The sequence below is a fragment of the Saimiri boliviensis genome, chromosome 17 (genome assembly GCF_048565385.1).
Source record: "Saimiri boliviensis isolate mSaiBol1 chromosome 17, mSaiBol1.pri, whole genome shotgun sequence".
Taxonomy (NCBI): Eukaryota; Metazoa; Chordata; class Mammalia; order Primates; family Cebidae; genus Saimiri; species Saimiri boliviensis.
The window spans coordinates 32,235,678-32,263,251 of NC_133465.1; the positions used below are offsets into that span (position 1 = coordinate 32,235,678).

Consider the following 27,574-nt stretch of genomic DNA (forward strand, 5'->3'; position numbering starts at 1 on the left):
TCTCGCCTCGGACAAGGCTCCTTGAATTTGGGGACCCAGCCCGACTTCACTGTAGTTGGGTCCTCGAGAAAGTGAAAGGAACCCTCCTCCATTGGCCTCTCCATCACTGCTTCCCAGGAAGAAAGATGACTCAGGCTCCACTTGCTTGCTTTTTAATAACAGAGCAGAGAGAACACAAGGCCGGGAGCGGGGCCTAGAGGAAAACAGGACTTGGGGGTGCTCTTGTGAGAGCTGTGGGTTGAGATGGGAGCCCTGGGGTGGGAGGGGGGAGGCTGTTAATGCCCAGTTCAGAGAATGGGAAAGGCAGTTGGAGAGGCTAAGGAAGGGGAAACACCTTCATGTCAGCAATGGGGTTGATTCTAGTGAAGAACTAGTCTTGGGTCCCTGAGGCACCACTATCATCTTGGCATCAGATCTCCTTACTCTTCAGACTCCAACTCCATCCCCCAGGGATTGTGCAGGGGGTTCCTCTTGGCTGTGACAGTGCTGAAGGAGGCCAGAGAGCGTGGCTGCCTGAAGGCACAAGCCTCCTCCTGACCCAGGGGACTCCAGGGAGACCAAAGCAGCTGTAAAGATGAGAGAAATTGAAAAAGAGAATGGAAAAGTAGGTCTTTCTTGAGATTTCCTAGTCCCCAAGCTTAGGTACTTCCAAGTCTCTGGCTCTCACTATGTTGTTTTTATTCCTCTCAAATCCAGCTATCTAACCTGGCTTTCGGCTTCTGCTGCCTCTCCAGCAAGATCAGAGGCCCTCATAATTCCCTCTCACTCCACCCAGTTCCACTCCAACCATACCTGGGCTCTGCCAGGAGTGAGAAAACGGTTCTCTTCCTGTGGATAGGTTGCCCTCTCCTCTTCCAGATCAGGGTATTCATTGGTGCTAGGGAATCCACAGCCCTCTTTGCCAAGCACCACTGGCTCAGATGCAGCCCCAGAGCTACCCCACTGGGCCTTCTTCAGTCTGTGGAGACCTTAGGCTGAGGAGAGAGGAGCCTGGAGGCCAGGCTTCCTGTCTCTCCATTCTTCACTTTTCTGTTCTGAAATACTTCCTGCTGGAACTCAAGGGTGTTGTCATTTGACCTCTAACTCTCCCCTCCCAAATTTTCTGCTCCTCTCAGAACTGAAGCATTTTGTCTAGGAACCCAGAGGTGACCCCAACCTCCCCACTGTCATCTAGTGCTATGGTTTGCTTTCTTGTCTTCAGTGATCCAGTTTCTTTTTTCTTTTTTCTTTTTTTTTTTTTTTTTTTTGAGATGGAGTTTTCACTCTTGTTATCCAGGCTGGAGTGCAATGGCGCGATCTCGGCTCACCGCAACCTCCACCTCCTGGGTTCAGGCAATTCTCCTGCCTCAGCCTCCTGAGTAGCTGGGATTACAGGCACGTGCCACCATGCCCAGCTAATTTTTTGTATTTTTAGTAGAGACAGGGTTTCACCATGTTGACCAGGATGGTCTCGATCTCTTGACCTCGTGATCCACCCGCCTCGGCCTCCCAAAGTGTTGGGATTACAGGCGTGAGCCACCTCGCCCGGCCAGTGATCCAGTTTCTAATCCTTCCAGCTCATGTGGCTCATCCTCCATATCGCAGTTCCCTCTTTCCATATTACAGAAATCTGTTTCCATCACACCAAAGCCCACAGCTCCCTCCCAAGCAAGTCCAGTCCCCTCAAAGCTCTCAACCCCTTCCTTAGCTCAAACTGTTCTGCCCCCAAACCCTGTGTGACTCCCAGAACCCAGATGTCTCCCTTCCTTACTCATTGATGATGCTCTGACGCCTTCTTAGGTCCTCCAAGTGGTAAGTGACAGCCCTCACCCGGGCGGGGACCCCCCCAAATCCCTGCTGCATTCCTTCCAAACACAGCCTCCTCTTCTTTCTTCTGCAAAGCATCTCAGGGGGTGGGAGCTGCTCAGGAGGGTACAGACCAAGCTGGGAGCAACCAGTGGTTCTCTGTGCCAGAGAATGGGGAAAAAGAGCTAGAGGAAAGAACTGGCTGTCTCAGGGGAGCTTGGGTTGAACTAGGTAGGGAGTCTGGGGATCTTGGGAAGATTCCTGTGATTTGGAAAACATGATGACTGATTCATAGAAAGGAAGGCCTGGTCAGTGCACTGGTTGGGGAATAACAGAAGGACGCAGTAATAAGGAGAGTTTGGGACGGGATAGCAGTGGGTGCAATTTTAACAGAGAAGTGTTGAGGGGCAGAGAGTCTGTCTTACCAGCTTGGGTGGAATGTGCTGTTCTTCCATCCAGCTGGGGCTGTGAAGAACAAAAAGGGGGCTATAAGTGCAGAGGGGATACGACCATCCAAATTCCTTCTTTAATGATCTCTCCCAACCTCCTTTCTGTCATTAGGAGCTATAATGTCCATCAGCCAGTGGGAATTAACCCCAGACTAGGGCTTATTGCTGTATGGATTTGTGGTAGTTTTAAAATTTTACAGCCTCAACTTCCCACATCCAATTAGACTCCATTTTCTTCTCTACTCACCTGGGCCTTTGATTGAGATTCTTCCAGAAGACACCTCCATAACGCTGGGGCATTGGTCTGAGGCTCTGGGAAGGCAACCTGGGGGATGGAGATCGGCTGACCACCCTGGAACACCTGAAGTGAGGACAAGATAGGCTCAGGTCTGGCTCTTCCCTTACAGCAATCTACTTTCCCCAGGGATTCAGGGGCCATCCTTCCATGGAACTATAATGCTGCCTGGGTTCCCTCAGGCCATGTCTTCTCCTAACCCCTTTAGCTGAGGAAGGTGGGTAAGGCCTCTGCTTTGAAAGGAAATTGAAGCTGGGTTGAAAGTAGAGATTGACTATGGTTTGAGCCTCAAATCTCACTGAGTCTAAGCTCTATACCAGGGGTATCCAATCATTTGGCTTCCTGGGCCACACTGGAAGAAGAATTGTCTGGGGCTACACATAAAATACACTAACACTGGCTAGGTGCGGTGGCTCACGTCTGTAATCCCAGCACTTTGGGAGGCCAAGGCAGGCAGATCAACTGAGGTCTGGAGTTCAAGACCAGCCTGGCCAACATAGTGAAACCCCGTCTCTGCTAAAAATACAAAAAATTAGCTGGGCATGGTGCCGGGTGCCTGTAATCCCAGCTACTCTAGAGGCTGAGTCAGGAGAATCCCTTGAACCAAGGGGGCAGAGGTTGCAGTGAGCCGAGATCGCGCCATTGCACTCCAGCTTGGGCAAAAAGAGTGAAACTCTGTCTAAAAACAAACAAACAAACAAAACAAAACAAAACTAAACTAACAACATTAATAATGGCTGATAAACTAAAAAAATAAAATCACAGAAAATCTTTTTTTTTTTTAGTGGAGTTTCACTCTTTTTGCCCAGGCTTTAGTGCAATGGCACAATCTCTGCTCACTGCAACCTCCGCCTCCCAGGTTCAAGCGATTCTTCTGCCTCAGCCTCCCAAATAGCTGGGATTACAGATGTGCACCAGCACACTCGGCTAATTTTTTTTAGTAGAGATGGGGTTTCACCATGTTGGCCAGGCTGGTCTCAAACTCCCAACCTTAGGTGATCCATCCGCCTCAGCCTCCCAAAGTGCTGGGATTACAGGCGTGAGCCACTGTGCTTGGCCTAATCTCATGATGTTTTAAGAAAGTTTATGAATTTGTTTCGGACTGCATTCAAAGATGTCCTAGGCTGCAGGTTGGACAAGCTTGCTTTATACCTCATAGTTAGAGAAGGCAATATTTAGCAGGCAGAATTGTTAAAGAGGAAAGCCTTGGTTACTTAGGTGATATGACAGATAGGGTTCATTTAGTTCAATGCAAGGATCCAGGAGAGAGAATTTCTGTTTACCTCTAGTTTGTCTTCCCTATCTCAGAAGGACTAATATCCTTGTAGATAAGGAGAAGTGTGCAAAGCTGTTTGAGAACAGTGCTCATCAATTCCAAAGCCCAGACTGAATGATGATTGCCCTCCTGCTCTCTCAGACATGGAATATCTTAGGGCTTAGACCTGGGGCCCTTTATCTTCTGTTTTCATCTCTTCTTAGGTGATCTCACCCAGTCCCATGCTGCCAATAAGCTAATGACTCCCAAATCTATATACCTAGCCCGGGTTCCTCTCTGGGCTCCACTCAACATCTCCTCCCCAACCTTCCTCCTCTCAATGAAAGGCACCCAAATGCCCAGTTGCTGAGGCCAAAAAATGTGGTATGTCTCACTTTCCCTCATCTCCCACATCAAATCCATCAGCAGTTCCTGTCAGTTCTACGTCTAAAATACTGTGTACCTGAATTTGACCACTCCTTACCATTCCCACTCTTACCACTATATTTCAGGTCATCTTCCCCTTCCTGGATGGTCGCAATAGTCTCTTCCCCCCTCTCAGCTTCCATTCCCATCCCCCAACAATCTATTCTGCACAGAACTCTGAGAGTAATCTTTTAAAACATGATCATGTGAAATCATATAAGGTTTGAGGTGTACTTCAAAATAATTTGAGAAGTAGGGGATTACATGGGTATAGAGATGAAAAGATTATCCATATAATGGTAATTATTGAAGCTGACTAAAAAGGGTACGTGGGGTTCGTGATACTATTTTCTCTACTCTGTTTGAAATTTTCCATAATAAAAAAGTTGAAGGAAAAAAGGTTGGTCATGCCACTGTCTGCCTTAAAACTTTTCCACTGATTTTTACTGCCTTTAGAAGAAAATCTAAACTGTTTTTCTTCTTCTTCTTCTTCTTCGAGACAGTCTCACTCTGTCACCCAGGCTAAAGTGCAATGGCTGGATTAGAGCTCACTGTACCTCAAATTCCTGGGTTTAAGCAATCCTCCTGCCTCAGCCTTCTGAGTGCTGGGACTACAGGCATATGCCACCATGCCTGGCTAATTCTTTTAAATGTTTATCAGAGACGGGGTCTTGCTATGTTGCCCAGGTTGGTCTCCAATTCCTGAGCTCAAGCAATCCTCCCACCTTGGCCTCCCAAAGTGCTGGAATTACAGATGTGAGCCACCAAACTCGACCTATACTTGTTTTATTTATTTATTCTCCCCTTCCTTCCCCCACTTCCTTTTCTTTCTTCCTTTTTTTTTTTTTTTTTTTTTTTTTTGAGACGGAGTTTCGCTCTTGTTACCCAGGCTGGAGTGCAATGGCGCGATCTCGGCTCACCGCAACCTCCACCTCCTGGGTTCAGGCAATTCTCCTGCCTCAGCCTCCTGAATAGCTGGGATTACAGGCACGTGCCACCATGCCCAGCTAATTTTTTTGTATTTTTAGTAGAGACGGGGTTTCACCATGTTGACCAGGATGGTCTCGATCTCTCGACCTTGTGATCCACCCGCCTCGGCCTCCCAAAGTGCTGGGATTACAGGCTTGAGCCACCGCGCCCGGCTTTTTTTTTTTTTTTTTTTTAACTCCATCAGCTCTAGGACCTTGACTTTTCTTTCTTCCTTTCTCTTTCTGGCCTTCTTTCCCTCCTTTCTTTCTTTTTAGAGACAGGGTCTTGCTTTGTCGCCCAAGCTGGAATGCAGTACTGTGATCATAGCTCACTGAAGACTCAAATTCTTGGGCTCAAGCAATCTTCCCACCTTGGCCTCCCGAAGTCCTGGGGTTACAAGCATGAGCCACCACACTTAGCCTAGTGTTTTTGTTTTTGTTTGAGATGGAGTTTTGCTCTTGTCACGTCACCCAGGCTGGAGTGCAATGGTGCAGTCTTGGCTCACTGTACCCTCTGCCTCCCAGGTTCAAGTGATTCTCCTGCCTCAGCCTCCCAAGTAATTGGGATGACAGGCGACCACCACCACACCCAGCTAATTTTTGTATTTTTAGTAGAAATGAGGTTTTACCATGTTGTTCAGGCTGGTCTTGAATCCCTGATCTAAGGTGATCTGCCTGCTTCAGCCTCCCAAAGTGCTGGGATTACAGGGGTGAACCACCACACCCGGACTTGTTTTTTGTTGTTGTTGTTGTTTCTTTGTTTTCCGAGACAAAGTTTCACTCTTGTTGCCCAGCTGAAGTGCAATGGCATGATCTCGGCTCACAGCAACCTCTGCCTCCCAGGTTCAAGTGATTCTCTTGTCTCAGGAGAGATTACAGGCATGTGCCACCAGGTCTGGCTAATTTTGTAGTTTCAGTAGAGACGGGGTTTCTCCACGTTGGTCAGGCTGGTCTCGAACTGCCACCTCAGGTGATCTGCCCACCTCTGCCTCCCAAAGTGCTGGGACCACACCTGGCCCGGCTTGGTTTTTTCGTTTTTGAGATTGAGTCTCATTCTGTCACCCAGGCTGAGTACAGTGGCACAATCTTGTCTCTCTGCAACCTCTGCCTCCTGGGTTCAAGCAATTCTCCTGCCTCAGCCTCCGGAGTAGCTGCGATTATAGGCGACTGCCACCATGTCTGGCTAATTGTTTTATTTCTAGCAGAGATGGGGTTTTGCCATGTTGGCCAGGCTGGTCTTGAACATCTGACCTCAGGTGATCCGCCTACCTTGGCCTCCCAAAGTGCTGGGGTTACAAGAGTGAGCCACCACACCCGGCCCCCTGTTTTATGTTTTAAATAGTACTCATCACTAGCTGAAATTATATTTGTTTACACATTCTTTGTTCCCTTCTCTAGAATGTAAGCTCTACAAGAGCAGGACCCCTATCCTGCTAATTGCTGAATCCCCAGTGCCTAATACAATCCCTAGAACATTGTAGTGTTCAAATGATTTGCTTTGTTTTGTTTGACATGGAGTCTCCCTGTGTTAACCAGGCTGGAGTGCAGTGGCACGATCTCAGCTCACTGCAATCTCCGCCTCCTGGGTTCAAGCAATTCTCCTGCCTCAGCCTCTCAAGTAACTGGGACTACAGGCGCGTGCCACCATGCCCAGCTAACCTTTTTGTATTTTTAGTAGAGACAGGGTTTCACTGTGTTAGCCAGGATGGTCTCGATCTCCTGACATCAAGATATGCCCGCCTCCACCCCCCAAAGTGCTGGGATTACAGGTGTAAGCCACCTTGCCTGGCCTTCAAACTATTTGTTTAATAAATTAATGAATCATCAATCTCCTGAGGCCAGGGATTGCACTTCCTGTTCTTTATTTCCTAATCCTTTTAGAGAAGGACCCAGGCTTGCAATCTTCCCTCCATCCCATCCCCATGCTGCTCACCCAGTGGGAGGACTCACTTGGCAAAGGGGATGAAGTTGTCTCCATCTTCCTGCACCTGCATTACTGGACTGGGCTGGGTAGCTAGTCTCCTCTTTGGTGCTGTGAGTATAATGGAAAATAAGTCATTCATTCATATAATGGCTATAGGGATGAAACCAGTAGCAGGTCTAAAGATTGAAAAAAGAATGTGCGGGTGCTGAAAAAAGAGAGCTTAAAGGGCATTTGTAGGGCCAGGCACGGTGGCTCACGCCTGTAATCCCAGCACTTTGGGAGGCCGAGGCGGGTGGATCATGAGGTCAAGAGATCGAGACCATCCTGGTCAACATGGTGAAACCCTGTCTCTACGAAAAATACAAAAAATTAGCTGGGCATGGTGGTGCGTGCCTGTAATCCCAGCTACTCAGGAGGCTGAGGTAGGAGAATTGCCCGAACCCAGGAGGTGGAGGTTGCAGTGAGCCGAGATCGCGCCATTGCACTCTAGCCTGGGTAACAAGAGTGAAACTGTCTCAAAAACAAACAAACAAACAAACAAACAAACAAACAAAAAAGGCATTTGTAGCAGTCAGGCGTGGTGGCAGCTCATGCCTGTAATCCTTGCACTTTGGGAGGCAGGTGGATCACAAATTCAGGAGATCGAGACCATCCTGGCCAACATGGTGAAACCCTATCTCTATTAAAAATACAAAAATTAGCTGGGCATAGTGGTGCATGCCTGTAATCTCAGCTCCTCTTGAGGCTTAGGCAGGAGAGTCGCTTGAAGCAGGGAGTCAGAAGTTGCAGTGAGCAGAGATGGCACCACTACACTCCAGATGGCACCACTAAACTCCATCTCAAAAAATAAAAATAAAAAAAGTATTTGTAGTGCTGGACTATTAATTGAACATTCATGTTGAAGACAGCACAGGAAAAGCGGATGTGGTAAAAGATAAAGAAAGGAAATCTTCTGAAGTTAAATGTGCAGAATAAGTGAAATTTACAGATGGCAGTTAAGCAACAACTGGCAATATGGGACACTGAAAATGAAAAATGATGACAGTGGAGACCGGATGGGGTGGAGACATTTGAGGGTGGCAAGAGAAATGGCAGAATTGAGGGTTATCAATGAATCAATTATGAGTGGTTAGTCGAAGTTTTTTTGTTTTTTTGTTTTTTTTTTTTTAGTCAAAGTTTAATTGTGTGCCTGGGCACAGTGGCTCACGCCTGTAATACCAGCAATTTGAGAGGCCGAATCATGAGAATTGCCTGGGCTCAGGAGTTGGAGCCTTGCCTGGGCTCAGGAGTTGGAGCCTAGCCTGAGCAACACAGAGAGACGTCGTTTCTATTAAAAAAAAAAAAAGGCCGGGCGCGGTGGCTCACGCCTGTAATCCCAACACTTTGGGAGGCCGAGGCGGGTGGATCACGAGGTCAAGAGATCGAGACTATCCTGGTCAACATGGTGCAACCCCGTCTCTACTAAAAATACAGAAAATTAGTTGGGCATGGTGGCGTGTGCCTGTAATCCCAGCTACTCAGGAGGCTGAGGCAGGAGAATTGCCTGAACCCAGGAGGTGGAGGTTGCGGTGCGCCGAGATCGCCCCATTGCACTCCAGCCTGGGCAACAAGAGCGAAACTCCGTCTCAAAAAAAAAAAAAAAAAAAAAAAAGTGTGGACATAATGGTCAACTGGTGACAGAGTGGGAGGTGGCAGTTGGGAATGCCTATGGATAGGAAGATGAGCAGGGAGGTCAGTTGCATAGCTAAAATTAGGGACAGCCAAAGATGACCTGAAGGCCAGTTGGGGTGGGGAGAAAAAGCAGTTAAGGCTGGGCACAGTGGCTCACACCTGTAATTCCAGCAATTTGGGAGGTGGAAGTGGGTGGATCGCTTGAGCCCAGGAGTTTGAGACCAGCCTGGTCAACATGGTGAAACCCTCTCTCTACAAAAATATTTTTAAAATTAGCCAGGTGTGGTCGTGTGCACTTGTACCTGGAAGGCTGAGGTGGGAGGATCATCTGAGCCTGGGAGGTCAAGGCTGAGATGGAACCACTCTGCACTCCAGCCTGAGTGAGACCGTGTCGTGTCTCTAAGAAAAAAAAAAAAAAAAAAAAAAAAAAAAAGTGGACTGTAATCCCAGCAGTTGGGGAGGCCAAGGCGGACCACTTGAGGTCAGGAATTCGAAACCGGCCTGGCCAACATAGTGAAACCACATCTCTACTAAAAATACAAAAATTAGCCAGGCGTGGTGGTGAGCGCCTGTAATCCCACCACTCGGGAGGCTGAGGCAGGAGAATCGCTTGAACCCAGGTGGCGGACGTTGCAGTGAGCTGAGATCGCACCACTCCACTCCGGCCTGGGCGACAGAGCGAGACTCCGTCTGAGAAAAAAAAAACCCTAGATCAGTTAGGAGAGGGCATGTAGGCTAGGACAGAAACAGCTGGTTGGAACTGCAGCGGTGACTCGGATTTATCCTAGGTAACTAGGAATGGGCTGAGAAAGCAGGTGGGGCGAAAAGCAGAGAGAGAAGCACGTGCAACTGAAGCGGCAGATGGGGCTAGCTGGAGTTAGGCTGAAAGGGATGTCCCGACTCGGAGGGCGGTCAGCAGAACCCGGGGGGCAGCGGGAGCTGCGGGACATCTGGGCCTCGGATAGTTGGGCCCGAGCGGGTGACCTAGATCCAAGGGCAGGACAAGGCTACGGAAGCCAGGAAGGATCCTCCGCCGTTGACCTCGGGGTGGCCGCGGCCTGGGAGTGTGGATGAGGACCCGAGGGTCAGGCTGGGGCTGAGGGGCTGCCTGAAGCCTGGGGACCCGCTGGGGGGAAGTGCCGGGCCGGAGGGCGCGGCCTGGGCCTGAAGGGGCGACTGGGACCCTCTGCAGGTGGACCGGACGTGGCCGGACCTTCCGGGCAGCCCAGCCCGAGGGCACGACTGGGGACCTGCGTTCCCTCCCCGCCCCAAGAGGGTCCTTGAGGTGATGGGCCCAGGCTGAGGGGGAGTCCCGGGCCTGAGACAGCGGCTCCGGCCTGAGGCGGCACCGGGGCCTGAAGGGATTGTTTGGGCCTCAAGCGGCGGCCGGGACGACCGAACTTGACGGCCAGGCGCGGACAGAGCGCCCGAGGAGCCGCGCCACGGCCGCACTTGGCCTCAGCACCTGAAGCAGCTGCGCGGCGAATTCTAGAACTCGGCGGGGCCGGGAGGAGAGAGACTGCGATTTGAGCAGCGGGCGGAGCTGGCAGGCGGTGCGCGCCTGAGGGTGGAACCTGAGCGGAGCCGCCTTCTGGGCGGGGCTCGGCAGGAGGCTCCGCCCCCTGGACGCGCCTCCGACGGCGGCGACGTGCGCGGGGCCCGGGCCTGCGTCCCCCCGTGGGTCAGCCCCCGACCTTTCCCTGCTCTTTAGGCGTCCGCAGCCCTCCTGTATCGCGGTGTCTGCCCGCCCTTCCGCGTCCGGAGCTCAGTTCCCGCGTCCCCGCTCGCTGGGCCCCACAGGCCGGGAGCGTTGCCCCTTTAACAAGAGAAACCCGGGTTGCTCCCGGCCCCTTCCTGGGACGGCGCGCGGCCGCCCCTCCGTGCGCGCTCGCGCGTCCCCCGCCCCTCGCTCCCGCCCCAGCTCGCGCTGCCCGGGCGGGCGCCGGCCGCTGGCGCCGCTACTGCTGCCGCCCCCGGGGCGCGAGTCCGCCGCCCGCCGCCCGGGGACCCGGCGAGGGGCGGGGGCAGCTCCGAACCGGCCCCGGATCTTCCCCGCTGCCGCTTCACGCTTCCCGGAAAGCTTGACCCTCTCATTCCGCCGAGCTGCTCCGGGAGCCCCGTCGCGCCGAGGTGAGGGCTGGGGAAGGGGGAGGGAAGGGACGCCCGCGGAGGAATGTGCCGGGTTTGGGGGCGGGGAGCCGGGGTCCGGGAGCCGGGGTCCGGGTTGCGTTCCCCGGCGGCGCGATCTGGGCTCGAGAGCCGGAATCATGTGCTGTTTGTTCCGCGGAGGCGCAGAGAGGTGCCAGGCCCGGGCGGCTGCAGGCTGGCTGGACGGGAGGACGGGTCCGCATGGCCGCCCGGAAAGACCGGGCGGGGACCTGTGTGAGAACCGCTGGGTGGGCAAGGTGCAGGTAGAGACCCCCTTTCGGCCCTGTCGGCCCCACCCCAGCCGCCTAGTATCCTTCTTGTAGCCCTCTGCTCCTTCACAGCTGCACCGGCCAATCCTGTCCCTACCTCTATTCCCTTACCCCGCTGACCCCCAGCCGTGCCACCCCATTCTCTGTCCCATTAGCCACAGCAGCGGCGTCACCATTGCTTGTCGCCACCAGTGTCCTTCCCTCCCCTGGTGAGGGTCTCGGGGGTCAGGGCTGTTCTTCCTGAGCCAGCTTCTGTGATTCCAGCTACTCCCTTCCTGTCTGGGGACAGACCAGTCCTCTCACCGTCCCATACTCTGCCCAGGAAGGCTGGTGAGGGGAGGTCCAGTGTGGCAGGAGTTTGGGGCCCACTGGGACCACAGGAGGGGGCTCAGCATCCCTTATCCTTCTTCATGGTCCTTTTCCCTGCTCTCCATGGGCGTGGGCTGCTCAACCTCTCCTCCCAGGGTGTGGGCACCCGATCACCCACATTCCTGGGCACCAGCCTGGCACCTTCCCCAGGACAGTGGACGCCATAGCACTAGCCCCAGGGTAGGACCAGCCGGCTTCCTTTTCTTTTTCTCCCTTTCAGGGAGGCCCTAAGGACCCTCTACCCTCAAAGACAGGTATTTCTGGGCGCCTCAAGGGTGGTGCCCTGAGGGTTGGTCTGATGGATACAGGATGACCCCACCCTCCCCTGCCCATTGTCCTGGATCCTGAGGAGGAAGTGCTGGGGGCTGGGCAAGGGGCTTAGAGCCCACAAAGTAGGCCCTGTGGATCCCAGTCCTGGGTTGTATCTCCAGTCCTTGGACTTTGCCCATCAGCAGTACCGGCCTGGTGTGTGGAGATTGTGGGCTCTAGGTGGGAACTGGATTTTCTCTTGCTGACCTCTGGGAGAATTTTAGGACAGTTTTTTTTGTTTTTTTTATTTTTATTTTTTATTTTTTGAGACGGAGTCTCCCTCTTGCCAGACAGGAGTGCAGTGGCGTGATCTCGGCTCATTGCAATCTCTCCTGGGTTCAAGCGATTCTCCTGTCTCAGCCTTCGGAGTAGCTGGGACTACAGGCGTGTGCCACCATGCCCAGCTGAGTTTTGTATTTTTAGTAGAGATGGGGTTTCACCACGTTGGCCACGTTGGTCTCGATCTCTTGACCTTGTGATCTGCCCGCCTTGGCCTCCCAAAGTGCTTGGATTACAGGCCTGAGCCACTGTGCCTGACCCAAAGGACAGGTTTTGCATTTGTATTTTCCTCTCCTCTCATCTCTCTTCTGGGCTCCCAGTTTGTGCTTTGGCCTGAGAGTTCCCCACTCTGCCTCTTTAACACTTTGTGTTTTGCTGTCCTCTGTCTCTTCTTCCTTTCCTCTCCCCTTCTTTCCTTCATAGCATGACTGCAGACTTGCCTTTTGTCTTATTTGCTTGGTGTCTGCAACTCTCTGCCTCTCTTCTCTTTATTATTGCCATCTTCACATCTCTGCTCATGTGCCCCTCTCTCTGAATTGCCCTCTGTCCAGCCTCTTTCTCTCTCTCCTCTATCTGAACATTGAGTACACTTGAGAGTGACGAGGAATAAAAATATCACCGTCCCTGCCCTTGGATTCACATTGCATTCAGCCACTCCAGAGGGGCAGCTGTCCGTACCTTTCCTACGTTTGCCCCCCTACCCTTGGCCCTCCAACCTGGAAACCCCAGACAGGTCTCTGGAGCCACAGGTGCTTCCTAACAACTCTTCCCCCACAACCAGGGTATCTCCCAGAGCCCCAGCTGGTGTGGCCAGGCCCCAGGAATAGGATGGGGCACCCCCTACGAGGGCCGGTGGCAGCCAGAACTGATACAGCCCCTTTGGTCTGGGGCCAGGACGCCAGGTAACTCTGGGGAGATGGCCCAGGTCCTGGCAAGCTGGAATATGGCTGGGGAGAAAGGCAGAAATACTTTTGGGAGTCTCTCGAGACAGTGACATTTGGGAGGAAAGCCAGGAGAGTGAGAACTGGGTCCTTGAGAGGCTGGGTGGTTCTGGGGGAGATGTGAAGAGGCTGGTTACGGGAAGAAGCCGGGAGACAATGTCTGGGTCCCCCCAGTGGCTCTGACCCTACCATACCTTTTTTTGTCCTCCAGCTGAGGAGGGCAGGAGTGTCTGCAGCCATGGCTGGTGCTTCGGTGAAAGTGGCAGTGAGGGTTCGGCCCTTTAATGCCCGTGAGACCAGCCAGGATGCCAAGTGTGTGGTCAGCATGCAGGGCAACACCACCTGTGAGTGAGTCCCTGGGGCCTGGCTGGGCACAGTCAGGGAAGGCCGAGCCCACCACACAGGCCAGTCCCACTGGGCCAAACTAGGGGGAGAGCTGTGCTGGGCACAGAGCAGGTGCTAGTCGTAAGGGTAGGGGCTGGGGCATGCTGGCCTTTCCCATGTTCCCAGTCCCTGGGAGGGGGAATGTTGGCCTGGAGCCCTCCATTGCCCAATCCAGGGAGGCAGCTCAGTGGGGGCGGGTCCTAGGAAGCCAAAATTAGCTTTGGTGACTGGAGGGGGTGGGGAAAATCAAAGGGGAGAGATGAGTCAGGACAGTGGTGGGGAGTGGGATGCTTGGATTCCAGGGGCTGGTGGGGATATGGGCAGAGGCTGGGAGTACCTGACCTTGACTTTCCTTTCTTTACCCTCTCATACTCCTCAGCCATCATCAATCCTAAACAGAGCAAGGATGCCCCCAAAAGCTTCACCTTTGACTACTCCTACTGGTCACACACTTCGGTGAGGTTGTTGGGCTGGCTGAAGAGCAAGGCAGTGAGAAACAGTGGATTGAGGTCCTGGGGAGGGGACATGTTAAGAAATAGGACCTCCAGGGGATTAGTCAGGCTGGATTGCAGGATGATCCTGGGTAGGGGTGGTAGGACCCTTGGGCTATGATTGAGGCCCCAAAGGGGAAAGGAGAATCCTTTGGGGCAATTAGGACTAGCAGGGGCTGGATAGGATCCTCTGGGCGATTAGGACAATAATGGGAATGGGAGGGCACACAGCACCTTTGGGCAGTCGTCAGTGATGGAAGCAAGACCCTTGGGACAGAGACATGAAGGATGAAGTCATCCAGGGTTTCTTCTCTTTTTCTCTACTGCTGCTTTCTCCTAGGCGGAGGACCCCCAGTTTGCATCTCAGCAACAAGTGTATCGGGACATTGGAGAAGAGATGCTGCTCCATGCTTTTGAAGGCTACAACGTGTGCATCTTTGCCTATGGGCAGACTGGGGCTGGGAAATCCTATACCATGATGGGCCGACAGGAGCCAGGGCAGCAGGGCATCGTGCCCCAGGTACTCCCAGGACCTGGTGGGGTAGCCGGGGCAGGAACATCTTTCTTTAGCTGCCCCCTGAGGGAGGAAGGACCAGGGTCTAAGGATTATGAAACAGAGACCTGGCTCTGAGGCCATTGGTGAAAGGCAATGTAATGGGAGATAGAGGCTGATTGCAAGCTGGACAACCCTTTGGGGTCGGTGGGGGGTGGTTTGCCCCATGGGAGACAACAAGCCTCGGTGAGAATAGTAAGGCTTTGGCATCAGTGAGCCAGTTTTACCACTTAGCACTGTTTTACTTAGTTTCATGATAATTTGTGAGTATGGTTATCCTATAGGCTTGTGTACCATTGGCAGGGTGTTAACTGTAGAAACGCCGGTGAGGATAGCAGAGTTAACTGCAATTGTCCCTGGCTGTGCAGCATAGAGACCTGGTACAGAGGCTTGGGAGTCAGGATGCCTGGGGTGTGCACTCTGGCTGGCTGAATGCTAGCCTGTGATCTTGGGCAAGTGGGAACGTTTCTGAGGTTGTTTTCCCATCTGTAAAATGGGAATAACCCCACCCTCAGGGCTGTGGCAGGGATTCACTGGGGTCACTTGGGACTGGGCTTGGCCTGTGGCTGGACACTTGGCCTGTGGCTGTTCAGGTATTCCCTGAACAGGAGTGTCTGTGTTTCTCTGTGTCCCTCTCCAGCTCTGCGAGGACCTCTTCTCTCGCGTTAGTGAGAACCAGAGTGCTCAGCTATCCTACTCTGTGGAGGTAAGCCCAGGTCTCGGTTGCAGGGCTAAGAGGGGATCCAGACTGCTGAGGACAGTTGCTAGAACCAGATAGCCTGGAATCTAATCCTGTCTGATGGTTACCAACTGTGACTTTGGGCAGTGATTCTGTCCTTCAGCTTCGTGTGTTCATCTGTGAGATGCTAATGATCGGACCTACCTCCTGGCTTGTTGCGCAGGACACTGAGCCAGCATCTGCAGAATGTTTCGCACCATGGATTAGCTGCAGTCACTGGATCGTGTCCAGTGGATTCAGATCAAGTTTCATTGTCAGTGTTGTTGTTAGTTTTGTTACTTCTACTTTGCTTCTCCTACTCAGGTGAGCTATATGGAGATCTATTGTGAGCGGGTGCGAGACCTCTTGAACCCCAAGAGTCGGGGTTCTCTGCGAGTCCGGGAGCACCCCATCCTAGGCCCCTATGTGCAGGACCTGTCCAAATTGGCTGTGACCTCCTATGCGGACATTGCTGACCTCATGGACTGTGGAAATAAAGCACGGTGAGGCAGGCTCACGGAGCGGAGGGCAAGGGAGCCAAGGCTGGGAAGGTGAGAGGCAGAATCCAGTGACGGCTTCCTTTGCCCCCAAGGACTGTGGCTGCCACCAACATGAATGAGACCAGCAGCCGTTCCCATGCTGTCTTCACCATTGTGTTCACACAGCGCTGCCATGACCAGCTTAGTGGGCTGGACTCAGAGAAGGTGGGACCCCCCCCCTCCCAAACCTCCCCTGGCAACAGGAACAGTAGAAGGGTCTTGGGCCCTCTCTGCCAATGCTGGGTTGAGTGCCTCCTTAAGACTTCTAGACTTCCATGACCGCCCCCTACCCAGATTAATCTGTTCCCCTCTACTACTGTTTACTTGTTTGGTTCGTCCTTTTTTTTTTTTTTTGAGATGGAGTTTTGCTCTTGTTACACAGGCTGGAGTGCAATGGCATGATCTCGGCTCACCACAGCCTCTGCGTCCTGGGTTCAGGCAATTCTCCTGCCTCAGCCTCCTGAGTAGCTGAGATTACAGGCACGCGCCACCATGCCCAGCTAATTTTTTGTATTTTTAGTAGAGACAGGGTTTCACCATGTTGACCAGGATGCTCTGGATCTCTTGACCTCGTGATCCACCTGCCTCGGCCTCCCAAAGTGCTGGGATTACAGGCATGAGCCACCGCACTTGGCCTGTCCTTTTTTTTTTTTTTTTTTTTGAGATGGTGTCTTGCTCTGTCATTCAGGCTAGAGTGCAGCGGTATGATCTTGGCTTACTGCAACCTCTGCCTCCCAAGTTCAAGCGATTCTCCTGCCTCAGCCTCCTGAGTAGCTGGGATTACAGGCACGTGCCACCACGCCCAGCTAATTTTTTGCATTTTTAGTAGAGATGGGGTTTCACTGTGTTAGCCAGGATGGTCTCGATCTCCTGACCTCATGATCTGCCTGCCTCGGCCTCCCAAAGTGCTGGGATTAGAGGCGTGAGCCACCACACTCAACCGTTTTTGTTTTTTTTTAGACAGAGTCTCTCTCTTGTCCAGGCTGGAATGAAGTGGTGCAATCTTGGCTCACTGCATCCTCCACCTTCTGGGTTCGAGTGATTCTCCAGCCTCAGCCTCCTGAGTAGCTGGGATTACAGGCATTTGCCACCAGGCCCGGCTAATTTTTTGGTATTTTTAGTAGAGATGGGGTTTCGCCATGTTGCCCAGACTGGTCTCGACCTCCTGACCTCAGGTGATCCACCTGCCTCAGCCTCCCAAGGGCTGGGATTACAGATGTGAGCCACTTTGTCCAGCTGTTCTTTTTACTAGACCCAGGACAGGGCTTGGATCCCTTTGTGTGTCCCCTGTCCCTGCCTGCGGTGGACTTGTAGCTATTTGTAATTGAGTGAGTAACCACCGTCTCACTGTTGTTATATATTGTTTCCCCTGGCCTCCTCCCTTGCTCCCTCCTGGCTCTTTCCAACCCTTGCCAGCTGCCCACATTCCCGCTGGGTGATCCTCTGATTTGCCTGTCCCTGATCTCCTGCCTGTTTACTTTGACCCCAGGTCAGTAAGATCAGTTTGGTGGACCTTGCTGGGAGTGAGCGGGCTGACTCCTCAGGGGCCCGGGGCATGCGCCTGAAGGTGAGGGGGCTTCGGAGGCTGGTTGGTTGGAGGGCAGTGTTATGGGCTGTATGTGGATATCTCCATTTGGAGGAACCTGGGACTCTCGTTGGGGAGATACAAAGGGGAAGTGGATCGGATTGGGAGAGGAGGGCCTCATCCCTACATTCCTCATCCTTTTCTAGGAGGGTGCCAACATCAATAAGTCCCTGACTACTCTAGGGAAGGTGATCTCGGCCCTTGCGGATATGGTGAGACCTGGGTGTTGGGAAGAGAAGGGGCTTGGGAAATGGGGGGTGACCTACCCTAACTTCCTTCCCTCTTTTATCTCCCAGCAATCAAAGAAGCGGAAGTCGGATTTTATTCCCTACAGGGACTCTGTGCTCACCTGGCTGCTCAAGGAAAATTTGGGTGAGGGCCTCTTCCTCTGTCTCTGCTGACCTGACACATCCCTCAAACCCCTTTGATACGTCTGACAGATCCCCTTGCCATGCCGAGTATCCCAAATCCTGTTGTCTTACTTCTCCCTCTGACCCAGGGAACATCCTTTGAAGATTTTCTGATGCTGAGATAAAGGCCACACCCTCCCTGCCAAGCCTCACTGACCTGGCTACTCATGAACCCTCCCTGATCTCTGATCCCAGGTCCCAGATCCCATACCCACTGATGCACTGCTGACTGCATCCCCCTCCCATAGTTCTGTGACTATCCTGCAGATACCTGGTATCTCCCTGACCTCACTGTCTCCTATAATCAGATGTCATGGTCAGTTTCACACTCTTATCTTCCCCTACCTCAGACCGTGACCCTATCAGACCCCTGCCTGAGCAGTGAGGCCGAGGCCCCATGACCCAGTCTGACTTTTTTTAGCCCCTACCTTAGCTAAAGCTTTTCCCTGTATTCCATTCATAGGTGGGAATTCACGCACAGCAATGATTGCAGCCCTGAGCCCTGCTGACATCAATTACGAGGAGACTCTTAGCACCCTCAGGTGGGGCTTCTGGCTCTAGCAGAGATGGGGCAGAACAGGAAAAGTGCCAGGAGTTCAGAGGCGAATTGCTTAGGATCCTGCTAGTGAGACGGGGTAGATGTCCGAACCCTGCCACAGTATCTTTTTTTTTTTTTTTGAGACGGAGTTTCGTTCTTGTTACCCAGGCTGGAGTACAATGGCGCGATCTTGGCTCACCGCACCCTCCGCCTCCCAGGTTCAAGCAGTTCTCCTGCCTCAGCCTCCCGAGTAGCTGGGATTACAGGCACGCGCCACCATGCCCAGCTAATTTTTTGAATTTTTTTTGAGACGGAGTTTCACTCTTGTTACCCAGGCTGGAGTGCAATGGCACGATCTCGGCTCACCGCAACCTCTGCCTCCTGGGTTGAGGCAATTCTCCTGCCTCAGCCTCCTGAGTAGCTGGGATTACAGGCACGTGCCACCATGCCCAGCTAATTTTTTTTTTTTTATATTTTTAGTAGAGACGGGGTTTCACCATGTTGACAAGGATGGTCTCCATCTCTTGACCTTGTGATCCACCCACCTCAGCCTCCCAAAGTGCTGGGATTACAGGCTTGAGGCACCGCGTCCGGCCCATTTTTTGTAATTTTAGTAGAGACGGGGTTTCACCATGTTGACCAGGATGGTCTTGATCTCTTGACCTCGTGATCCACCCGCCTCGGCCTCCCAAAGTGCTGGGATTACAGGCTTAAGCCACCATGCCTGGCTCCACAGTATCTTGAGACCTGGGAGAGGGAGCAGGAGAAACAGGCAGCAGACCAAGGGTCTCCTGCACCCAGGCCTCACAGATCGTTCTCCTCCCTCACCCAGGTATGCCGACCGCACCAAGCAAATCCGCTGCAATGCCATCATCAACGAGGATCCCAATGCCCGGCTGATTAGAGAGCTGCAGGAAGAGGTGGCCCGGCTGCGGGAGCTGCTGATGGCTCAGGGACTGTCAGCCTCTGCTCTGGAAGGTAGGGGTTCCAGGAACGGACAGCTCAGGACGCCCCTTGGCGCACCCCATCCTTCTCACATGCCTTTGCTCACTTCTGGAGCTAGGGAGGGACCATGAACTATGACTCAGTGACTTGGAAACAGATGTGGAGAGAGAATGTATGTCTTCAGATGTGACAGAGCTGGGAGGGACTAATTCTCTCGGGGTGAGTCAGGATCCAGAGGGACCTGTCAGACTCTTGGAACTAATAAAATGACAGGTACAGGAAATAACGTACTTATGGGTCAAACAGTAAATTGTTAAGAGGCTAGGCTACTGGGTAACTCTATTGGCAGCCGTTTTTGTAAAATGTCAGAATTGAAGTGGATGATGGTGTAACAGTTCACAGTGGAGTGGTTTCTAACATGTTGTACGCAGCCTCACTGATAGGAAACAGTGTCCAAATGAGAGGATGTATAATCCTTGCTGACTGGGTCAGGAATGGACCTTGCATTCAGTCTTGAGATCACCCCATTGAGGAAAGTTAGGGTGCTGAGGGGCACAGTGTGGGGAATGTAAGTGGGAAGAGAAGGATAATGTAGATAGGATATTTGCCTTCCAACATTTGAGGGATTGTCTCACAGAAGAGAAAGCAGTAAGGTCTTTTATCCCAGAGGGCAGAACTAGAAACACTAGTATACATGATGTGGGGCCTGTTTCAGCTCAACACAGCTAAGAATTCTTACCTTTTTTTTTTTAAATTGAGACAGAGTCTCCACTCTTGTCTCCCGGGTTGGAGTGCAATGACACAGTTTTGGTTCACTGCAGCCTCCGCTTCCTGGGTTCAAATTATTCTTCTGCCTCAACCTCCTGAATAGCTGGGATTACAGGCGCCTGCCACCTCACCTGGCTAATTTTTGTATTTTTATATAGAGACTGGGGTTTCTAGAGACCATGTTGGCCAGGCTGGTCTTGAACTCCTAACCTCAGATGATCTGCCCTCCTTGGCCTCCCAGAGTGCTGGGATTACAGATGTGAGCTACTGCATCCAGCCCAGCTAAGTATTTTCTTTCTTTTTTTTTTTGAGACAGAGTCTCACTATGTTGCCTAGGCTGGAGTGCAGTAGCACGATCTCAGCTCACTGCAACCTCCGCCTCCCAGGTTCAAGTGATCCTCCTGCTTCAGCCCCCTTAGTAGCTGGGATTACAGGCATGAACAATCATGCCCGGCTAATTTTTGCGTTTTTAATAGAGACTGGGTTTTGCCATGTTGGCCAGGCTAGTCTTGAACTCCTACCTCAGGTGCTCCACCCATCTCGGCCTCCCAAAGTGCTGGGATTACAGAGTGAACCACTGCGCCCAGCTCCAGCTAAGAATTTTCTGATGGTGCAAGTCATCTAACAGTGGAAAGGACTGGCTGCCTCATTCAGTAATGAGCTCTGCACCCCTGGGGTTCATGCAGAGAGACTGGGTGCCCATTTGTCATGGCTATGGTAAGAGGGCTCCTTACCTGGTAGGAGGCTAACCAGCTGTCTTTTGTAGTCCTTACAGACTCATCCTCTTTTTTTTTTTTTTTTTTTTTTTTTTGAGACGGAGTTTTGCTCTTGTTACCCAGGCTGGAGTGCAATGGCGCGATCTTGGCTCACCGCAACCTCCGCCTCTTGGGCTCAGGCAATTCTCCTGCCTCAGCCTCCTAAGTAGCTGGGATTACAGGCACGCACCACCATGCCCAGCTAGTTTTTTGTATTTTTTTTAGTAGAGACGGGGTTTCACCATGTTGATCAGGATGGTCTCGATCGTTCGACCTCGTGATCCACCCGCCTCGGCCTCCCAAAGTGCTGGGATTACAGGCTTGAGCCACTGCGCCCGGCACAGACTCATCCTCTTTGAAGCTCTTGATCTCCTTGATGTCTCTCATCTGCTTCTTTCCTTAGCCTCATTCTTTTTCCTCTGTCTCCCACCCAGGCCTGAAGACAGAAGGGAGTGTTGGAGGTGCCCTGCCAGCTGTATCGTCTCCCCCTGCTCCGGTGTCACTGTCATCACCCACCACACATAACGGGGAGCTGGAGCCGTCATTCTCCCCCAACACGGAGCCCCAGATTGGGCCTGAAGAAGCCATTGAGAGGCTGCAGGTGGGAAGCTGGAGCTGGCAAGGGCTAAGGGTCTGGGCATTGCTGGGAGTTTGCTTCTCCAAAGTCAAGCTTGAGAAAGAAGGAATTCTAGGAATAGAGTGGCCCCAGGGGTAGATGCTTGTCCCAGACCATCCTGAAACCTACCCACCCTTTTTCCCTAGGAGACAGAGAAGATTATAGCTGAGCTGAATGAGACGTGGGAGGAGAAGCTACGCAAGACAGAAGCCCTGAGGATGGAGAGGTGTGAGGGCCGACAGCTGGGATCCTGGGAAGAGTTGGGGGCAGCAGTGGAAGTTGGGCCCCACAGGGAAGAAGGTCACGGGCAGTGAAAGTGTGACTGACATTTTCCTATCCTTTGCACACAGAGAAGCATTGCTGGCTGAGATGGGGGTGGCCGTCCGGGAGGATGGGGGAACTGTGGGCGTCTTCTCTCCAAAGAAGGTGAGTGAGGAATCCGGTGAGGAGGCCTAAAGCGCACTCTGAATGCTTAGAGAAGAGGCAGCAGGTACAGGGTAGTGAGTGCTATCTCTGATCTCTCCCTTTGAGGTCCCTGGCTTGTCCCTCCATCATTTCTGTCCCCTCCCCTGCCACCTCCTCTCTGTATTGTCTAGTCATCCCTGCCTTCTCCTTCCAGCCCACTGGATAGCCTCAGGAGAGAAGGAGAGGACCTGGGAAATTGGAGGTTGGTTGTGATAGAGACTGAGGCACTATACATGCCTTTGTCTCATTTGAGTTTTATACTCTTTACATGTGCTCAAAAAAATAAGTAAAGAAATCTGTTTTTCAAAAGGATAACTTAGGAAGACAAGACTAAAGGGAATAGAAGCGGCATAAGCACTACACTGTAAGGTAGTGGGTACCAGTACAGCGAGGGGTTGGTTAATAGATGGAGGCACCAGTATGGCCTGGAGCTGTGCCGCAACTGGTTTCCTGGAGAAGGTAGTTTGGAAAGTGGAGCCTGAAAGATGGACAGGACTTGCAGAGTATGGAGGAGTAGGGACAACATGAGGTTGAAGAGCCTGGGGTATGTGTGTTGGTCTAAGTGGGACATGTCAGTGCCTGACATGTACCTGCTGCCAGATTTTAGGTGCCTCATAAATCTTTGCTGAAAGGAAGGAAGGAGCAGGGCAGGAGAGGTCAGGCTCAGATGGAGGCAGGAATAATACTCAAAATATGAATAACCAGCCAGCACAGGGACAGACCAATCAGAAGGGACACTGGCTGTAGACAGCCAGTGCCGCCGTACCAGTGCATACCAATGAAGGAATGGGCAGAGGCCAGTTTGAACAGAGCAGGAACTTCCAGTTTCACCAGGGAACCAGCTCAGCCTGTCTGGACCATGGTGTGAAGCAGCAGAGGATCAGGCCCTAAGTCAGATACACTGTGCTCTGGGCCAGGCAGGGTCACTGGGGGCTACCTGGAAGAGGTGATGAGTTACCAGAATGAGGCTCCTCTCTCTTTTGTAAAGTCAGGTCCATCTAGGGGACTAAGCAAGCAGGCATCACTGAACCCCTCTTCTGAAAAGATAAGGGTTTTGCATTGTCTGGCGCAAGCCACAGCAAGGGAGTGAGAGAGCTGTGGGCAGCAGGCCAGGCTGCTTGTCTGGGGTCTTGCCTAGGGCTGGGGACCCTGGGCTTTGGAGTCCCTCTGAGAGAGTCAGACTCTTCTGGGACCCAGCCACATCTAGGTGGAGAGAGGGACTACAGATCCTCTCTCAGCATGGCTTCCAGCCACCTTTGTGTACCTGTACCTGGGACGCCTCCACCATGGTTGCAAGGATGGAGAAAAAGCAGAAGGGAGTGTGGAGACTGATGGGGTGGATGTTTCTTCCTTGCAGAGCTTGCAGATATGCCATCTCCCAAAGCCTGGAGACCAAAGGAGGGGGATCTTGTTTTATTATTAATTGTTCTTATAAAGGTAATACATACCAGAGAGAACATTCTAGTAATTCTGAAAGGTGTGTACAGTGAAAAATAAGTCTCTCAGTTTACAGCATTTTGTTACAGAAAAAAAAAAAAGTAAGTCTCCATCCTTCCCACCCTTAAGTTCCCCTCTCAGAGGCAGCCTCCATTGTGAGTTCTTTTTTTTTTTTTGAGACGGAGTTTCACTCTTGTTACCCAGGCTGGAGTGCAATGGCGCAATCTCGGCTCACCGCAACCTCCGCCTCCTGGGTTCAGGCAATTCTCCTGCCTCAGCCTCCTGAGTAGCTGGGATTACAGGCACGCGCCACCATGCCCAGCTAATTTTTTGTATTTTTAGTAGAGACGGGGTTTCACCATGTTGACCGGGATGGTCTCGATCTCTTGACCTTGTGATCCACCCGTCTCGGCCTCCCAAAGTGCTGGGATTACAGGCTTGAGCCACCGCGCCCGGCCATTGTGAGTTCTTAATGTGTTCTCCTAGAGATAGCGTTAAGAAGGTGTTATAATACATGTTATAGGCATGTGTTATACAGAGCTATACACATTTGCACACATTTGCAGCCTCTCTCTCTAATAGTTGTAGTTGCATACCTTATTTTTAAAAATTTTTTTTTAGAGAGAGTCACATTATGTGGCCCAGGCTGGAGTGCAGTGGCACAGTCTCAGCTCATTGCAAACTCTGCCTCCCAGGTTCAAGTGATTCTCATGCCTCAGCCTCCTGAGTAGCTGAGATTACAGGCGCCTGCCACCATGCTGGGCTAATTTTTGTATTTTAGTAGAGGCAGTGTTTTGCCATGTTGGCCAAACTGGTCTCAAACTCCTGGCATCAAATTATGCACCTGCCTTGGCCTCCCAAAGTGCTAGGATTACAGCTGTGAGCTACAGCGCTTGGCCTGTGTACCTTATTTTAAAGGTTCCTTTATTTTTTTCACGGTGTCGGGTTTTCTGTTGTGTTGATGTAGGATAATTTAACCAGCTTCCCGCTGATAGACGTTCAGATTCTTTCCCATTCCTTGATGACACAAAAACAAGGCTACCGTGCATAGTCTTACAATGAGTGTTATCTGTAGAGAGATTCCTAGAAGTGGAGGTTTTGGGTCAAATGATAGCCATTTAAAATTTTAATCTATATTGCCAAAGTGCCCTCTGAAGATTATAACGATACCAGTGTATACTCCCAATGGTAGCATGCAAGAAAAGTTATTTCCCCTCACCCTTTACCACATTCTGGCTTAATGAGACTTTTATCTTTGCCAGTGTGATTGGTGAAGAGGTATCTTAGGGTAGTTCACTTCTACATTTTTCTCAAGGTGGTGAGGGTGAACATATTTTCATGTTTAAAAGCCATGTTGTCTGAAGCCAGAGAACTGTCAGATACATGGGGAAATGGGTTTGATGGGGGTAGCTCCAACGGAATAGTTGAGCCCCAGAGGAGAAAACTACAGTTTCTCTTGGAGGGAGCCCCCTCTTGCTGGGACCCTCACCACTGGGGCTAAGCACTGCTTAAATCAGTAGTATTCAAACGTGGCTCTGAACTTCCTTCTCAGGGTTGAGGGGAGGGACAGGACCAGACCCTGAGGCTTCCACCCCCAGCCTGGGCCTGAGCAGCTTCTTGCTAATCTGCTTGATGTCCTGGGCTTCTAGAGAAGGTTTTGCTTTGAACAAAGAGTTGTAGGGCTGAACAAGTTGAAAAGCACTGCCCCAAATCATATTCCCTCTCCCCAGGGATAGGAGCCCATCACTGTTTGCCAGTCCCAGAGTCGGCCTGACACTGCGGTGTAGGGAGGGGCATGTGTGTCCTTCAAGAGAAGTGTCGTAGAAGTGGTCCTTAGGGCACTTGGGTGAGGCGTGGATGCACAGATATACAGATACCCGTGGGGGACACAACCTTGGGCTCTGACTGTTTAGGTGGCTCACAGAGAAATAGGGGTTCAGCTACGTGCTGTTTCCCTTCCGTACCCTGTACTTTTCTGCCTCTGCACTTCTGTGCAGGCTCCTTTCACCTGGACCGCTCTTCTGGTGCATGTACACACCCTCCTCATTCTTAAAGGCCAGCTTCCATGTTGACCTTCCCATTAAGTCTTCTGATCCCTTTGGAGTCCCAGAGTTCTTTTTTTTTTTTTTTTTTTTTTTGAGACGGAGTTTCGCTCGTTACCCAGGCTGGAGTGCGATGGCACGATCTCGGCTCACTGCAACCTCCGCCTCCTGGGTTCAAGCAATTCTCCTGCCTCACCCTCCTGAGTAGTTGGGACTACAGGCGTGCACCACCATGCCCGGCTAATTTTTGTATTTTTAGTAGAGACGGGGTTTCACCATGTTGACCAAGATGGTCTCAATCTCTTGACCTCGTGATTCACCCGCCTCGGCCTCCCAAAGTGCTGGGATTATAGGCGTGAGCCACCACACCCGGCCCAGAGTTCTTCACTTTATTCATCTTTGCCTTTGAGTCCCTCCCAGAACACAGGGGCACTCAACCTCCAGGAAGCAAATGAATGAACAAATGAACTTAAGCAAGGGCGTGAGAAAATCAGAAACTCCTCCGTGAAGCATCCATTTCCAGCTTGTAATGGTGTTTCCACACCAAGCCTCACATCCCCTAGCTGACTTTGATTTCCCGATTGACTGGACAGCAGCGCCTGGGCTTGACTCATCTCTGGGCCCTGCCTAGCGCTTCACCAGGGCAAGGTAGAAAGGCCATAGTAAATCCTTCTGGAGCAGAGGCAGGCCTTGTGTTCTGAGGGAAGGCTTAGGAAAAATTCCTGGAGGAAGTCACATTTAAGACAGACTGGGAGAAATGGGAAGGAAGTGAATGATTTTGGCTGGTGAGGGTGGGGTGGGAGGGAAGGCTGTTGTGGGGGCTGTCAGGGATGCAGGAGGCCTGCTTTGGAGTGAGTGCTCAGGGGTCCTCTGAGTGGAAGTACAGAACCTGGGAGAGAAGCCTGGGAGGGGGGCTTGGACAGGTGGACTGGAGCCTGAACATGGAGGAGGCCCCAGGGATGCCAGGGTAAAAAGCAGGCTCAAGTCCAGTGGGCCTGGGGTTCCAGCTGGAGAGGTCTCAGCAAGGACCTGGCCATAGCGAGGTGTGGGCAGGAAGCTGGGAGACCCGAGGGGTGGCAGGAAGGCAGGTAGGCCTGGGGCAGGGTGGTGCCCAGGGGTAGACAGGTGTTGAGGGGCAGGCAGCAGCTGGCATGAATGGGGGTACAGAGGCAGCAAGGCCTGTGCGCCGCCCAGAGTACTGCCCATGGAGGGCAGGGCTGTTGTAACAGAAACAAGTCAGGAGAAGGGAGTGGGCTGGGTTTTCAGCACAAAGCAGCATAGCAGTCACTCAGGTATTCAGGATGGACTTGGTTGGGGACTTCAGGTAGGCACAGCCCCAGGCAGCTGCTGCAGGGACCCAGGCTTGAGGGGAAGGCGTAGTAACTGGGGAAGAGTCAGGGAGACTGACAAGAAACATGTTAGTTCCATTTGCTTTTAAGTTGAAGTGACACTTTTTATTTCTTAATTGTGAAAGTAATTCACGTGTGTAAGAAATTCAAAGTTGATGAAAGGTGAGGAGTACCAGTGTGCTCAGTCTCCCCGTTTACTCTCCAGAAGCTGCACAGTATATTTTGAGGAAAGAAAGGATGGGACCTGGGACAGAGGAATATAGGGAAGAAGAGAATGCAGGGGTGTCCGGGGCTTTTGGTCACGGAGCCTAGCAGGTCAAAGTGCTTCTGAAGAGACAGGCCTTGGGAAGGGTTGCTGACCTGGATGTAGCTGGATGGGTGGGGCAATTTTTGTAGGCCCCTTGTTTGAAGAGAGGGTGGATCAGACTGTCCCAAAGGCAGTTGGTGTGAGAAGTGGGAACCAAAGAACCTAAGATGATCCTCAGGGTGGAGGGATGACGATGGGAGGGCGTGAGAGCTCTCCAGAGTGAGGAGGCCTGGAGGGGTGTCTCCTCCCACTCCTTCCTTCCTTTCTTTCCATAGCACCCCTGAATGGCTCCCCTGACCATCCTTCTTTCCCACCTTAGACTCCCCACCTGGTGAACCTGAACGAAGACCCTCTGATGTCTGAGTGTCTGCTCTACCACATCAAAGATGGCGTCACCAGGTAGCGTGTACTCAGCAGGGGTGGCCTCTGCTTTTGGGGTGTGGCTGCAGAGATTGGCCACATTGGTGACTCCCTTCCCTGGTGGTCCCTGGAGACACCTCAGATTCTCTAAACAGCCACCTCCACAGCCCTGTATGCTCTCCCAGCTTCAAGAGAAGTTGCTGAGCCTGCCTCCTCAGTGGCTG

The 27,574-nt window shown here is 52.1% G+C and overlaps 2 protein-coding genes across 4 annotated transcripts in view; one reads left to right on the forward strand and one right to left on the reverse strand.

Moving 5' to 3' along the window:
* Positions 1-136: 136 nt before the first annotated feature.
* INCA1 (inhibitor of CDK, cyclin A1 interacting protein 1) lies at positions 137-10,663 on the reverse strand. 2 transcript variants are annotated; one of them, XM_010341980.3, is made up of 7 exons: positions 10,468-10,663; positions 7,129-7,210; positions 2,482-2,595; positions 2,211-2,250; positions 1,751-1,944; positions 793-958; positions 137-566 (listed from the first exon to the last, which is right to left on the reverse strand). In XM_010341980.3, the coding sequence occupies exons 2-7, from the start codon at positions 7,170-7,172 to the stop codon at positions 420-422; spliced, it is 705 nt and encodes a 234-aa protein (XP_010340282.2). In that variant the 5' UTR covers positions 7,173-7,210; positions 10,468-10,663; the 3' UTR covers positions 137-419. The 2 variants fall into 2 exon arrangements, with proteins under 2 accessions (XP_010340282.2, XP_010340281.2); XM_010341979.3 differs by lacking the exon at positions 10,468-10,663 and adding an exon at positions 10,239-10,352.
* A 30-nt stretch (positions 10,664-10,693) lies between these two features.
* The window catches only part of KIF1C (kinesin family member 1C), a 30,520-nt gene continuing 13,639 nt past the window's right edge, over positions 10,694-27,574 (forward strand). The window contains exons 1-18 of one of the 2 annotated variants that reach the window (XM_039475889.2): positions 10,694-10,903; positions 11,780-11,813; positions 12,929-13,049; positions 13,300-13,432; positions 13,852-13,928; positions 14,304-14,483; positions 15,157-15,222; positions 15,559-15,737; positions 15,827-15,938; positions 17,263-17,340; positions 17,505-17,570; positions 17,655-17,730; positions 18,232-18,310; positions 19,139-19,284; positions 21,209-21,375; positions 21,537-21,616; positions 21,741-21,816; positions 27,310-27,389. In XM_039475889.2, the coding sequence (XP_039331823.1) occupies positions 13,327-13,432; positions 13,852-13,928; positions 14,304-14,483; positions 15,157-15,222; positions 15,559-15,737; positions 15,827-15,938; positions 17,263-17,340; positions 17,505-17,570; positions 17,655-17,730; positions 18,232-18,310; positions 19,139-19,284; positions 21,209-21,375; positions 21,537-21,616; positions 21,741-21,816; positions 27,310-27,389 (1,568 nt within the window). In that variant the 5' untranslated portion in view covers positions 10,694-10,903; positions 11,780-11,813; positions 12,929-13,049; positions 13,300-13,326. The remainder of the gene's footprint in view (positions 10,904-11,779; positions 11,814-12,928; positions 13,050-13,299; positions 13,433-13,851; positions 13,929-14,303; positions 14,484-15,156; positions 15,223-15,558; positions 15,738-15,826; positions 15,939-17,262; positions 17,341-17,504; positions 17,571-17,654; positions 17,731-18,231; positions 18,311-19,138; positions 19,285-21,208; positions 21,376-21,536; positions 21,617-21,740; positions 21,817-27,309; positions 27,390-27,574) is intronic. The other variant, XM_003931362.4, reaches the window with a different exon arrangement.